General features: G+C 18.5%; 1 protein-coding gene across 1 annotated transcript; it reads left to right on the forward strand.

Moving 5' to 3' along the window:
* Nucleotides 1–1044: 1044 nt before the first annotated feature.
* PADL01_1325500 (conserved Plasmodium protein, unknown function) lies at nt 1045–15786 on the forward strand (the record flags this gene model as incomplete). Its single annotated transcript, XM_028683802.1, has 2 exons — nt 1045–15157; nt 15446–15786. The coding sequence occupies 2 exons, from the start codon at nt 1045–1047 to the stop codon at nt 15784–15786; spliced, it is 14454 nt and encodes a 4817-aa protein (XP_028539944.1).
* Nucleotides 15787–15880: the final 94 nt, after the last annotated feature.

Raw genomic sequence — 15880 nt, forward strand, 5'->3', positions numbered from 1 at the left:
ATTGAAGAAATATAATAAACACAATATTATATAATATATATATATATGTAGTTAAAAATATAAATTTTATGTGAACGGGTAAACGCATTCTATTTTTAGAAAATGTCTATCATCATTAATCAAAAGTAATGTTCTTTTAAAATTTACTCTTTCAATTATATATACATAATATATATATATTTATTTATTATTGTAAAAATTTTAATGTGGCATATCTCACAAATGAAGTAAAAATTCTTTTGAACTTCATATAAACAAATATAATTTTTGTAGGTACGTGTTATCTTTTCTTTTTATTTTAATTTATACTATATAATCAATATAATATTATAATTATATATATATATATATATATATATATATATATATATAAATGGGCATAAATAAAAAAAATTATACTATTATTATATAAATACTTATTCATACTATATTTATATCCATTAGACAATACAAACCATTATGTAAATTTTTTAAGAATATAAATTGTACTTTTATTGAAGGAATTATTTATAATCCATTTTTTATATTAAAAATTTTTTATTTTCTCTATAGATATTGATATTAAAAAAAACATATTATACATATATAATATATATATATATAGTGTAATACTAATTTTAATAATATGTTTTTACTATATATAGAGATCTCTTAAAAAAAAATAATAAAAAAAAAATCTCTAGAGAAAAATATATATATATCCAAAAGGAATAATAAATAAATATATTATGTGTATATATATATTACACATATATATTTTATAAGTAAAACAAGATCTTTTTTTTTGGGGGTTCTTTAATAAAATATATAATTCATATATAATATATATTTTACCTAAAAATTATAATTTCATAATGTAATATTTATGTAATTAATTCAAAAAAGTGATATATTTTATATATCATTAAAAAGGAAAAAAAAAAAAAAAAAAAAAAAAAAAATCAAATAAATGTCCCTTATTTAATTTTATTTATTTATTCATTTATTTTATTTTATTTTATTATTTTATTTTTTTTTTTTTTTTGAAGTTTATTCTATTAACATATGAATAATATCAATTATGATGAAGAACTGAGAACAACACACTTTTACCAGAATATACCAAAGTCCCAAAGAAATGAATATCCAATATTTTTAAATAAAGAAAAAACTAATGAACATTTAAAAAGTAATAATAGTATTGATCTAAACTATAGTTTTTCTATTAATAACTATGATAATGTAATAAAAATGAAAGAGAAAAAAGAATTAAATCAGGTACTCCTAAATTATGAATTAGGGACACAAAGGATGGAATGTTTTGTTGGAATAGATAATGAAAATGTTCTTTATATAAAGGAAGAATATATAAATCATATTAATAGTAAAAATATCCTTGTAATAATAAACCTATATGTTTGTAATTTATTTTATCATTTAAAGAATATAGGTAAAAATATCCATAATCTTTATTTGTCCTTTGATAAAATCGTTTCTCCTTTTCATTTCAGTTTTAATAATAACTTTTGTGAAAAATGCATTTCGAATGACAATCAAAATTTTACCTGTACAGAAAATAATAATTCTGACTTTTCTGAACAAAGTGAAAAAAATTCTGAACAGGCAAGGAGAAAAAAAAAAAAAAATTACAAAGAATCAATATCTTCACATAATTACAATAAAAGAAATAGTGAACACACATTTATACACACGTGTAAAAAAAAACAGAAGAATGAATATCTTCCTAATGTGTTAATTTTATGGTGTAAACGAGTAAAGAATGTAATAAATATTTATAATAATAATAATAAAAAGAATATTAAAATTAAGAAAAGAAAAAAAAAATTGGAACAGAACGATAATAATTCAAATAGTTTATTTTGTGATGAAAAAAGTAGATATCGCATAAATGAATGTATTAATACCTTAACAGATGTATTATTTAATAAGAAAAATTTGGATATATTTAAGAATATTCATTTTGTTTTTCCGAAGGAAAATTCTTCTTTTACAAATAAAATAAAACACATTGAATCAAAAAGAAAAATTAAAAAAATTTCAAAAGAAAAATTACCTGTTGATAAAAATACATCTACACATATAAATGGATATAATAATACAGATTCTTTATTATTCATAGATAAAGATACACTTAATTATAATTCATATGATGATGATGATATAGAGGAAATAACCGACTTATATATAATTAATTTTATAAAATGTAAAATTGAAGATTATTTTAAAAATGTGGAAGTAAAAAAATTTTGGAATATTATAAATGTGCAGTATTTAACAAACTTTGATTATAAATATCCATACAATAAAAGGACGAATGAAAAGACATTTTATAATTCTAATAAAAATTTTTATGAATCTATTTATGATTATATTCAAATTATAAGGAAAACGACCGTTAAGAAAGATATAAAAATAAATGAAATATCTAAAAATTGTGATGAAAATAATATTAATAAAAAAGAAGAAAAACAAGTAACAAGTGCTAAAAGCCCTACTTTAGAAAAGGGTAAAATTTTAGATAAAGAATTTATTTTAAAAGACATGTTCAATAATCCTATAAAAAATTACCATATAAATGAAGTTCAAATTTATTTAAGTAATTATGATAATATATTTTTAAAAACAATTATGCGTTTTTATCTTTTATTAAATTTTTCTATAGAACTGTTGACAATCCTTTATGAAGATATTGATTTATATTCTATTCATATATTTTCTTTGTATGAGAAATTAAATGAATATATATATAATGAACAGCAACTTTGTAATGAAAAAGGAAATTTTGATATTCATCAAATATATCAAAGTGAAGATAAAGAAAATAACTTGAGTCATTTTTTTAAAAATAACATTTCTGAAATGACTAGAATGAAAAATAATAATGATGATACATTTCATTTTATAAATTCTAATTTAGATGATGGTTTAAATTGTGATAATAAAAATAATAATATGAGTAATAATAATAATAATAATAATAATAATATGTATAATTTTTTATTTCATAAAAATATCAATCATAATATTTTCCCATTCAAAGAAAAAAAGTTAGATTGGTTTGTTTTCTTTTTATTAAAGATATTAATGAGAAAATTATACTTTGATAAACATGACAATGATAATTATTATATTAAAAATAATGATAATAATGATTATAGTTATAAAATGAGCATAAGAGAGAAAGAACATCAGAACCTTCTCAATTGTTTAAATGCAGAAAAATATAAAGAAATCCAAAAAGAAATAAAAGCATTAATTAAGTATACTTTAGAAAAAAGTAAAATACATTTTGAGCCTATTCTTAATTATTTACTAAATATTTATAATAAATATAATAAAAAAAGAAAAGAACTAAATAATAACAATAATAATAATAATAATAAAATTGTTAATTCAAAATATGTATCTATTCTAAAAAAAAATTTTCTTTTATATTCATTAAATTTTTACACATTAAAATATTTTTCACGTCGTGATTTATATGTAAACATGAATAGCTTTTATAAACCAAGACGTAAAAAATACGAATTAAAAATTCCAAGGTATAATAATAAAATGAAAGAGAAAATGAATAAATTTAAAAAGTATGTAAGGACATTTCATTCTTTAATAATAAAAATACAAGAAGTAACAAATGAATCCAGACAACAATATAATGATAACAATTTGAATAGTTCTAGAGGTATATTTTTCAAAATAAACAAATTTATATTATTAAGAAAAAGTAGAATGATATATTTAAGACAATTAAAAAAAAGGGTCTATTCTTATTATTCGTTGATACCTATATATGGTAATATACAACGGACAGAAAAGAAACGTAACAAGAAAATATTTGGAGGTGATATGAAAAGGAAGAAAACTAAAAAGAATAAAAAGAAGAACTTACCAAAAAAAAAAAATAAAAATAAAAATAAAAAAAATAAAAATAAAAATAAAAAACAAAATAATAATAGTAATAGTAGTAGTAGTAATAGTAGTAGTAGTGGTAGTAATTATAGTAGTAATAATACCAGTTACAACATAAAGAAGGATATTTTTTTTGATGAAGGTATGCACAAGAATTTTTTTATAAAAATATTAAATATTATAAAAATAAAAGAAAAAGTTTCCGAAATTGTTAAAAGCAAAAATACAATTTATAAAAAGTTAGTTAAAAAAATTAATGAGAGAAATTATATATATACAGAGAAATTGAATAAGAAGAAATTAGAAAGTTATGAATATTATTATAATGTTTTTATAAATTTATTAAAAATAGTAAAGAATCAAGATCAAATTATTATGAATATTTTATTTAATATGTTGAAAAATATTAATGATCATTTGAATCTTTTTTATAAAAATATATGTCTTTGTATTCCTTGTAAAATATCCGAAGAAATAAATGTTGAAAATGTAATGAAACATAAAATTGAAATAATAAAAGGTGATACTAATTTATTTCACCATTCTAATAATGAAAATATAAGACATATGAATGAACATGAGCAAGAGGTAAACCATTCACATATAAAAAAAGGGGATACAGATATTATGGATATAAGTAATATAGAGATGAACGATATAAGTGTATATAATAATAATGAATTTAATAGTAACACAATTGATAATCATATATATAGTAATGATATTCAAGGTAATAACCAACATGATAATGATCAAATAGGAAGTAATTCGATAGAATGTAACTCTTATAATAAGATACATGAAGGAAATAAAAATAAAGATAAAAATAAATGTGATAATAATAAATGTGATAATAATAAATGTGATAATAATAAATGTGAAAATAATAAATGTGATAATAATAAATGTGAAAATAATAAATGTGATAGTAACCCCCCTAGTAGTAATCCACTCAGCACATATCCCCCTAGTAGTAATCCACCGGGTAGTAACACATATAGTATTGATCTACAAAATAATACTTATAGTAGTAATTTATATAGTAGTAATTTATATAGTAGTAACTTTTATAGTAGTAATTTACATAGTAGTAATTTACATAGTAGTAATTTAAATAGTAGTAATTTTAATAGTAGTAATTTAAATAGTAGTAATTTTAATAGTAGTAATTTTAATAGTAGTAATTTTAATAGTAATAATTTACATAGTAATAATTTGCATAGTAGTAACTTTTTTAGTAGTAACCCACCTAAAAGTATCATTCCACATAATAACACATTTAACCATAAACTTAATACATATAATGATGAGCACATATCAAATAGCTGTGTTAATAATACAAAGGATATATTAAATACATGTTGTAACACGTTAAATAGTAATTTATATAGTAATAATATAAGTTGTCATGCTTCTTGTAGTAACAATGAATTTAATACAAATACAAGCTCTGTTATGGATGATAAATCGATGAAATTAGAAAATAGCAATTCTATATTATTTTATATAAATAATAAAAAGGAGACAGACAATAAAATAAAAAAGAGTTCGGAATATAATTATATATATGAAAAATTAAATAATAATAAAAAGGATAAATGCATAAATTGTGATTCATTACTAAATGAGGATATAATAAGAAAACGAAAAATGATGTTAGATAACTTTTTCGATATAGATAAATATTATAAAAATAAGAATGAAAGAATTAATTATTTAATATATGATATAAGTATTTTAAAAGATTATTTATATATATATTTAAAAAAATATTTTGATGACATTATACTTTTATTTGAATATTTTTTTTCTATATCATCTAATTTTTTTTGTAATGACTTGTTTGATAAGACTTATAAGGATATTAGAATAATTGAATCGAATGATTGTAATAATACATATAGTCATATTTCTAGTAAAGACAAAATATTGCATGATATTTTTTCTTTATCAAGTTATGATAATTTTCATATATATAATAAGGACGATAGTGACAGTAATAGTGACAGTAATAGTGATAGTAATAGTGATAGTAATAGTAATAGTGATAGTAATAGTAATAGTAATAGTAATAGTGGTAGTATTAATGGTTGTGATAATATATTATATAGAAGAAAGGATTATAATAATCATATGTTTATAAAAAGAATGAAATATTTTATAAATAATGATATAATACAATTTATTAATAAAGGTATGAATTTTATAAATAATTATGTAAATTTAAAAATATATAATGTAGAAAAATCTTTTCCTATATTATTTCGATTACTAAAGGTTAATAATTGTAAGGACCCTGTGTTTCTTTTTAATATCTTATGGAGTTTGATTTTAAAATATAGTAAATATTGTAGAAAAAAATTAATAAAAAAAAAAACCTTAAATAAATTATCTAATCATGTGAATAGAAACGAAATAGAAAAGGATTTTATATTTGAAAAAAAAAGAAAAATATTTTTAGAAAAATTCGGTTTAAATTATTTAACAGCAAGTGAAGATATTATTCTTTATTTGAAATATATTGTATGTATGTGTAGTGATAGAAACAAAGACAATAATAAAAATAATGATAAAAATAATGATAAAAATAATAATAGGAATTATGATAAGAATTATGATAAGAATTGTGATAAGAATTATGATAATGATAAGGAATGTAGTAAATATGGAATGTTTAATATCCATAAGAACAACTGCTATTTGTTTAAGAATCACTTTTACAATTTATTAAGCAAGAAAAATGAAAAGATAAATGATAAATGTGACATGCACATTCTTATGAGAAGAAAAAATAGAAAAGGGGAAGAGATTAATGAATATAAAGAAGAGGGCAATAAAAACAATACTGATAATAATAATAATAATAATAATTATAATAATAATATTGATGGTTGTAACAAAGATGATGATGATGATGATAATAATAATATTGATTGTTATAATAATGATGGTCTTTTAAAAGACATCCGAAATAAATTAATAAAAAAATTAAACAGTAAATATATTATACAAGATAAAAATAAAATAAAAAGAATTCAGAAAGGAGAAAAAGAAAAAAATGATAATTTAGCACTTGAGCAATTATCTAATATATATGAAATTATTCATTCTAATAATTTAAAGAAATATGATAATATAAAATTATTTCTTAATATAGAGAAAAAAAAGAAAACCAACCGTAAAAGAAAATTTATATGTGAAGAAGAAGATGAAAAAGAGGATGAAAATTTATATATAAAAGATATTGATAATGAAAGTATAAATATAAGGAAAATAAAAAAAACAGTTATTCAATTTATTGATGATAATAAATATGTATTTCCATATATATTCAATACTTTGGATAGTAACATATTAAGTAAAGACATGTTTACATATGAGTATATGAATTTAAATACAAATTTTATGTTTTTTCATTATGTAAATAAAAATGAATATTCTTTTAGAAACTCCATTTTGAATTATGTGTATGGGTATCCTTTATTTTGTATAAAAAAAAAAAATACAAATAATCAAAATATGACAACATATAAAAAAGATGGTAATATAAATGATAGTATTAAAAGAAATAAATATTATGACAGTGAAAAAAACAACGATAAAATAAATTATGATAATAATAAAAAAGAGGCTTCTGATTTTATGAATAAGTATAATATTTCGTATAACCCTCCTCTTGATACTTTTCTTCTTAATAATTCTGACTGCATTAAATCAAAGATGAGCGATTTTTCAAATGATAAGATTAAAATGTGTAATAAAAAAAGTAAAAAGGAAAAGGATGGTGTTCATAATAATGTGAGAATTAATAGGGGTGATACAACTAATGGTAGCTATAGTGACTACATCAATAATAAGAAGAGTTATAATGATAAATATGATTGTAATAAATATGATTGTAATAAATATAATTGTGATAAATATAATTGTGATATATATAATTGTGGTTGTAGTAACTTTAGTGATACATTCAAACAAATGAGACATAATATTAATCAGAAGGATAAAGAATGTAAAAGGAAACTAAAGAAAGAAGATAATAAAAAGAAAAGGAAATTTTTAATAAATATTTTAAAAAATGTAAATATATATAATAAGATACCTTTAAAATATATTCATCTATGTGTTATTGCTGATATATTTAAATATTTAAATTTACATCATATTGTTAAAGATATAATGCAGAAATTATATGAAGAGAAATTAAAAGAAATCCAAGAAAAATATGATGATAATAATAAACATTATATAGGTAATATATTATTATGCTTTTTATTATATTTTCATTCTTTTCTAGATATATTATGTGGATTAAGAGATGGACATTTTATTAACATGTCACATGATGATCATATTTTTAATATATTTAATAATTTCAATGATTTGATATATAATAATGGAAAGAATTATTTTGTTTCCTCGAAAAAAAAAAGAAAAAAAAAAGATGAATATAAAGGTGTAGAACAAAATATATATATAGATGAAAGTAATATTTATAAACATATGAATAGGAAGAAAAACAAATGTTATATATATTTAAAAAATAAATATAGTAAACGAGGAAATTATTTATGGTTATTAGAAAAGAAAGAAAAAAATGATATATCATCTTATGTTGATAATATATGGATACATTTTTTAAAGAGCTCAAATGAAGAAAAGAGTGAAAAGGATAACACAATAAATATATCATACAATTTGATAACATTTTTAAATAACTATATAGATTATAATTATTCGTTTTTAAATAATTGTAGATTAGATATAGATGAAAATAAAAGTAAGAATTATTTGTATATCTTTTGTAATGAGGATAATAAAAAAATGGTTACACCTGATGAGGAATATGATATAAAAGAGGATAATACATGTTTATATAAATATTTAAATATAAGTATTTATAATATTGATGAAAATGAATCATATAATAGATCTGTTTTATATTTATCTCATTTGAATGATTGCTCATATAAGTTCATTTTAAATGATACTGAAGATAATATATTTTTTAATTACGAACTTGTTGAAAAAAGAAATATATGTGATATAGAAATAGAAGGATGTGTAAAGAATAAAAATATAAATATAAATGATATATATAAAAAAGAGAATAATTTTTATAATATTAAAGAATGTAATTGTTGTGATAATATTTTGTGTGATAAATCTGAATTGATTAAACTTTTATTTGATATTATGATAAGATATTTAAATGATATGTTAGATAAAAAAAAGAGGTGTTTACTTGATGCTGTAATAAATTTTAAAAATTGTAAAAATGGCTTAGAAGATATAAAATTTACATATATGTTAATATATTTATTAAATTATAAAAAAAAACAAGATAAAAAATGTGCTATAGTAATATATAAAAATTTATATTATTTATTAATTGAAAAATTATATTATGAACAGAACAATACAATTAATAGTGAACAAATGATAAATTATATTTTTAATTTAATTAAAATAGCTAGAATAATAAAAATAAAAAATAAATATATGAAAAAATTATTCCAAATGTTACAAAATTATATAGAAAAATTCAATGATTTTCATTTCTATCTTTATAATAAAATATTTCTTTTTATATATGAAGATACAAAAACAGAAAATAAAATATTTCTAAAGACATATTTAAATAAATATTTTAATAATAGAAAAATTATATCACATATATTTAATCATGTTTGGATTAATCCAAAAGATTCCAAATTTTTGTTATCTCAAAATGAAGTGAATGAAAAGAAAAACGATAACAATAAAACTGATCAGATTATATCACCCATGGTTTATTCAGAGGGTATAAATGAAAATATGCAGATAATTAAAGGTAATAATAATAATAATATTAATATTAATAGTAATAATAATAATAATAATGAATATTCATGTAATATTTATAATATGGATCTTATAAAAAATGAAGAAGAAAGATCAAACAATATAAACCTAATGAAATATTCAAATTGTATAAATGATGAAATAATTAAAAAAATATCTTTAAAATATAAAAACTTATATTCGAGTGATAGTAATAGTAACTGCTCTTCTCATGGACGTGTCTTTTTTAAAACTACATATGTAAAGCATAAAAATTATAGATTGTATGAAAAAGAGAAAAAAGAGATATTTATAAAAAAATCAAAAGACAGAAGTGTATTATATTATAAGAAACATAATAAAATTAATGATGAAAAGAAAAAACGGGATATTAAAAAAAATTACAATCAAAGTGGTATACACAATAATTATCATATATTTTTTAACGAACAGGATAAAATTAGAAAAAAGGAAAAAAAAAAAAGAAAAAAGGAAAATAATAATTGTGATTATTATAATATAAAGGAATATTCATTGAAACCAAAATATAATGAAAAGGAATCAAATTATAATATATCAGATGAGGTCATAGATCTTAATAAAAATAGTAATTATAATAAATATGAAGCAGACGAAAGAAACAATATGTTATATAATATAAATGAAGGACATGAAAAAAAAAATATATATAACATGGAGAAAAAGAAAAAAAAAAATATTGAAGATTATAGTTCAGATGAATTTTCTTATTTTGTTAATAAATCTTTTATACATTTTGAAAGTAATATGAGAAAAAAGAATTATAACAAGAAGATTATGCAATTAAATATGATAGGTTCATATAAAGACTGTAACAATATAGATATATTAAATAATGGTAGTACTAATAGTAGTACAACTACTACTACTAATAGTTGTAGTAGTAGTAGTAGTTGTTATAATAGTAGCTGTGATATTACTGATGTCAACAACGATATTGATAATAAGAGAGGTGATAAAAGAGTTCTTAATAATTATGAAAGAAATGATGATAGATGTAATACAAATGTAAATAGAAAAAAAAAAAATAATAAAATATGTTTTTCTATTAATAATTTGAATAATAATAATTCGGAAAATTTTCTATCTCTTTTAAGTAATGCTGATATAAGAAATGTTCGAAAGAACGATGAGAAAATGTTTTATATACAAAATGATGAGTATTTATATAGACATAATAATAATAATTATTATAATAATGATATATATAAAAATATAATGGGACATAAAAAAGATGAATATAAAATATATTCTAGGTTATTAAAAATGCCATATGATAATTCATGTTGTTTTATAAAATATAAAGCACATTATGAATTTGATGATAATAAAAAAAATAAAGTAAAAAAAGAAAGAGACAAGGAACTAAAACAAAGGAAAACACAAATTATGTGTTTACCATTATATATTAGTATAGTAGGTGGATTAGATATATTTTTATATAAATATTATAATTATATATGTAATATGTATATAAATCCTTATTTTTATATGAACACATATTATTTTGAAAAATATATTCTCAAGAAATATTATAAAAGCAAAAATGAGGTTAACGATGATCATAATAATAAGTATGATAATAGTAATTATATTATGAATTGTCATAATAATGAGAATGTAACAAAAAATTATGATAACCTATTAATATATGATTATTTTTATTACAACTACATATTTAATAATAAATTTACTACGTATGATAGTTTTAAATGTGTTCGTAATAAAAGAATAAGAAGCCAACGTTATATAAAATTTTTTAAATGTAGCAATGAAGTAGATAGGGAATATATAAATAAGAAAAGTAATAATCATAAACAAGAAGAAATCGAAATGGAAGGAACAGACAATGAGAAAAAATATATAATAAATCAAGATAATGATAATAAAAATGAAATGGATGATAAAAAAAATGAAATGGGTGAAAAAAAAAATATAATGGGTGATAAAAAAAATGAAACGGATGATAAAAAAAATGAAATGGCTGATAATAAAAATGAAATGGCTGATAATAAAAATGAAATGGCTGATAATAAAAATGAAATGGGTGATAACAGTGTTTCTTCTTTTATATCATCTTTGTCATATGAAGGAAAGGGAAATAAATCTAAAATAAAAGACAATAATATAAACAATAATAAATACAATGATAAGGAAAGAAAAAAAAGAAATGACTTATCTAATTTTAATGTGTGCACAAAATATTACAATAATTCAAAAGCCCAAGATAAAATAAAAAATGACAATTATAAATTAATATGCTCATCTAACGAATATAATAATGAAAAGAATATGTCACCTTATTATTTCTTTTATATGGATGATGATTTAAGCACAGATGATGAAGATTATAGATTAAAAAAAAAAGAAATAAATGACATATTTATATTAAAAAGGGATTTATTTGTAATTGATTATCTGCATAATTATTTTAATTTTTCTGTAATAAGAAAGATGAAAAATATGATAGAAGATATGTTTTATAATTACAATTTGAATCTTATGTATGTAAATAGGAATATTCAAATCAGTGAGTTGGATCATGATATAGAACAAAAATGTGAGAAGAAAAATGGAATCTACATAAACATATACAATAATAATAATGGTGATACTACTAATAATGGTGATACTAATAATAATGGTGATACTGATAATAATGGTGATACTAATAATAATGGTGATAATAATAGTAAGATGTATACTATTAAGCATATGAAAGAAGACACAATTAATGAATGCAAAACAAATGAACTATCAAATAAACAAGGAAGTTTAAATAAGGCATATACAAATTTAAAAGAAAAGGATAAAGAAATAATGAAAAAAAATGAAACATATTTGATTGAAATAATAAATAACAAGAAAAAGACTAATATAAAGAATGAAGAAAAAATAAACAGAAATAATTGTCATAATATATTTGATAACAGTTCAATAAAAGAAGAATTAATAGATAAGAAAAAGATTCAATTATCTATGACAGTAATAAATTTAGAATATTGGAAACCTGAAAATTTAAAAGAAGAAGATGGGAATATTATAAAAAAGATGATTCCTAGTTTTATAGAAACATATTTTGAAACTATTAATAATATATATCAAATAGAACATACAGATAAATATTTAATTTTTTTATATGAATTATGTTATATAGATTTATGTATTAATAATTATTTGTTTACAATGAAATTATCAGATGGATTATTATTTTTATTTATAAGTAATTTAGAAAATCAGATTATAGATTTATATAAAAAGAATTTATTTTCTAATAATATTAAAAATATGAACCATATATATAATTATGAATATACTTTTATATCATCTAATTATAAACATAAAGATAAATATAGGGAACAAACAATGCATATAATTATGAATGAAAATATTGTATTTTACGATTTTCATTTGATAAAAAATTCAAAAGACTTGGATATTGTAACTAAGAAAACAAGTTCTAAAAAAGGAAATATCCTTGGTAGTAAAAAGGACACGAATAAATTGAAAAGGTGTAATATAAATGATAATAATAGTAATAACATATATGATGATAATAATAATAATAATAACATATGTGTTGATAATAATAATATATGTGTTGATAATAATAATATATGTGTTGATAATAATAATATATGTGTTGATAATTATAACATGTGTGATGATGATGATAATAATAATAAACATAATGTCCTGTGGTGGATACCAAAAAGAATAAGCGACAATGTTAACGATCTTAAAAATGATAATACTCCTGCGATAAACAAAAAAAAAAAAAAAAAAAAAGAAGAAGAAGAAGGAGGAGGAGATACTAATATGATTAAAATAGAACAATATTTTGAATATATACCATATGGTACAAAAAATAATGAAGAGAAGAAAAAACAAAAAAAAAAAAAAAAAAAAAATTATGAAAAAGATAAAGAAATAATAGACATTTTAGAAGAAAAAGATAATATGATGAGAGAAGAAAATTCATATACAAAATTGAATACAAATTATGGTTTGAAAGAAAAGATAATAGAATTAAATAAAGAGATTTCAATTAATGTGTCATCAAATAATAATATATGTAATAATGTTGATATAATAAAAATTAGTAACCCTTTAAATAAACAAATATCGAAAGAAAATTTTTATTATAAACTGAATTTCTTAAAAGAATATGAAGAAAAAGAAAAGAAGAAAATTATAAACGAGAAAAATATTAATGATGTGTATATCAAATTATTTTTTACAGAAGATTTTTTAATTCAAAAAACAAATATTCCAGAAAAATTTATAAAAGATATATTAAAAAAATTAACACGTAAAAAATTTTTACAGAAAAATTCTTTTAAAGTTATGAATAAAAAGAATAATAAAACAACACAGTTTTTTGTATATTCTTTAGGACATTTTGATGATCATAATATTATAGATTTTGATGATAATAAAATAATAAAACATACTCAAGAACACTTCTTATCATCACATTTGGATATACAAATGTTACAAGAAAATAAACTACAGCAAAATATACATTATAATAACATGAGTAATAAATATAATCATAAAAAGGATATACAAATGTTTAATGCTCATCCTTATGATTCTTTTGATAATGGTATTGAGAAAGGTAATACAAATATTATATATGAAAACAAAAAAATGAAAACAACAAATTTATTAGAAAATAATATACATAGAAATAGTTTAAATAATATAACTAGTGTATATAATGAAAGGCAACTGTGTAGTAGTAATAGAAATGGTAATATAAAAAGTAATGTAAATTATAATATAAATGATGATATATATGGCAATTTATATAATAATAAATATACTATAGTTGAAGATATAAGTGATGTAAATAAAAATATTGTTATTGAAAAAAGTATGATTAAACAAAAGGATAATCAATTATCACATAAAAACCATATGATGTTAATAAATAATAATATGTCTTATATAAATTATGATCTATCATTTAATAAAAATAATCTTTTTACATATGATAATTTAATAAATAATAATGTAAAGAAAAATAGTCATATTCAAAGTGATTTAAAAATAAAGAACACTAATAATTATATAGATAATAGTCATACAATTATAGATACTAATATCTCTATATTATGTAATAATAATAATAATAATAATAATGATTGTAATAAAACAGGTGTAAAAGATATTATATGTATTAAAAATAATAATATTGTAGATAGCGAAGAAATAAATAAAATAGAAACAAAAAAACAACAAAATATTAATAAAAATTTCAAAGAAAAAAAAAATAATATTACTAATTTATTATTATATATTAATAATAGTAAAAAAACTCATAGTCATGTTAATACGAATATAGGAGTAAATAATGATAATCAATTAAATAAGCAAAATAGTAATATTAAAAATAGGAAACAAAAAAAAAAAAAAAATATATATATATTATATATATATATATATTATATATGTTAGTGTTTATTATTTTTTTATATATATCAATATTATAATATATATTGTATAATTATAGAATTAAAAATGTTAAAATATGCATATATACTCGTATACTTTTTAAGATATCATATTGTAGCATTATTACATGGAATCATTTTTTTTTTTTTTTTATTCAATCATACATACATATATATATATATATATATATGTGCATATTATTTTTTATTTTTAGATGAACTTGTAGATTATTTTTTGGATGATGTAGTTACTGACAGTGATGAAGAAAAAACACTTCAAAAGAGACGAACATTTGATAATTTAAATCTTGAAGAATCCTACGAATTTTATGAAAGTGAAATTTTAAGAATCACAAAAGAAAGAATGAATAAAATGAAATTAGAACCTGGAAAAAATACATCCACTCCCCTTTTCTTAATTATTAATAATTTAAATAAAATATTAACAGAAAAAAAATCAAAACATATATCACAAAAAGACGTATTAGCAATTTTAAATATAATGATGAAAAATAATAAAATCGCAAGAATAGGAGGCAATTGGCAACCCACATAAAAATAAAAAAAATAAAAAAATAAAAAATAATAAAAAAAAAATTGTATAATACAATCATACCTGTGTATATACATACATAAATATGTTTATATAA

Source organism: Plasmodium sp. gorilla clade G2 (assembly GCF_900097015.1).
Source record: "Plasmodium sp. gorilla clade G2 genome assembly, chromosome: 13".
In the NCBI taxonomy this organism is placed as follows: domain Eukaryota; phylum Apicomplexa; class Aconoidasida; order Haemosporida; family Plasmodiidae; genus Plasmodium; species Plasmodium adleri (nom. inval.).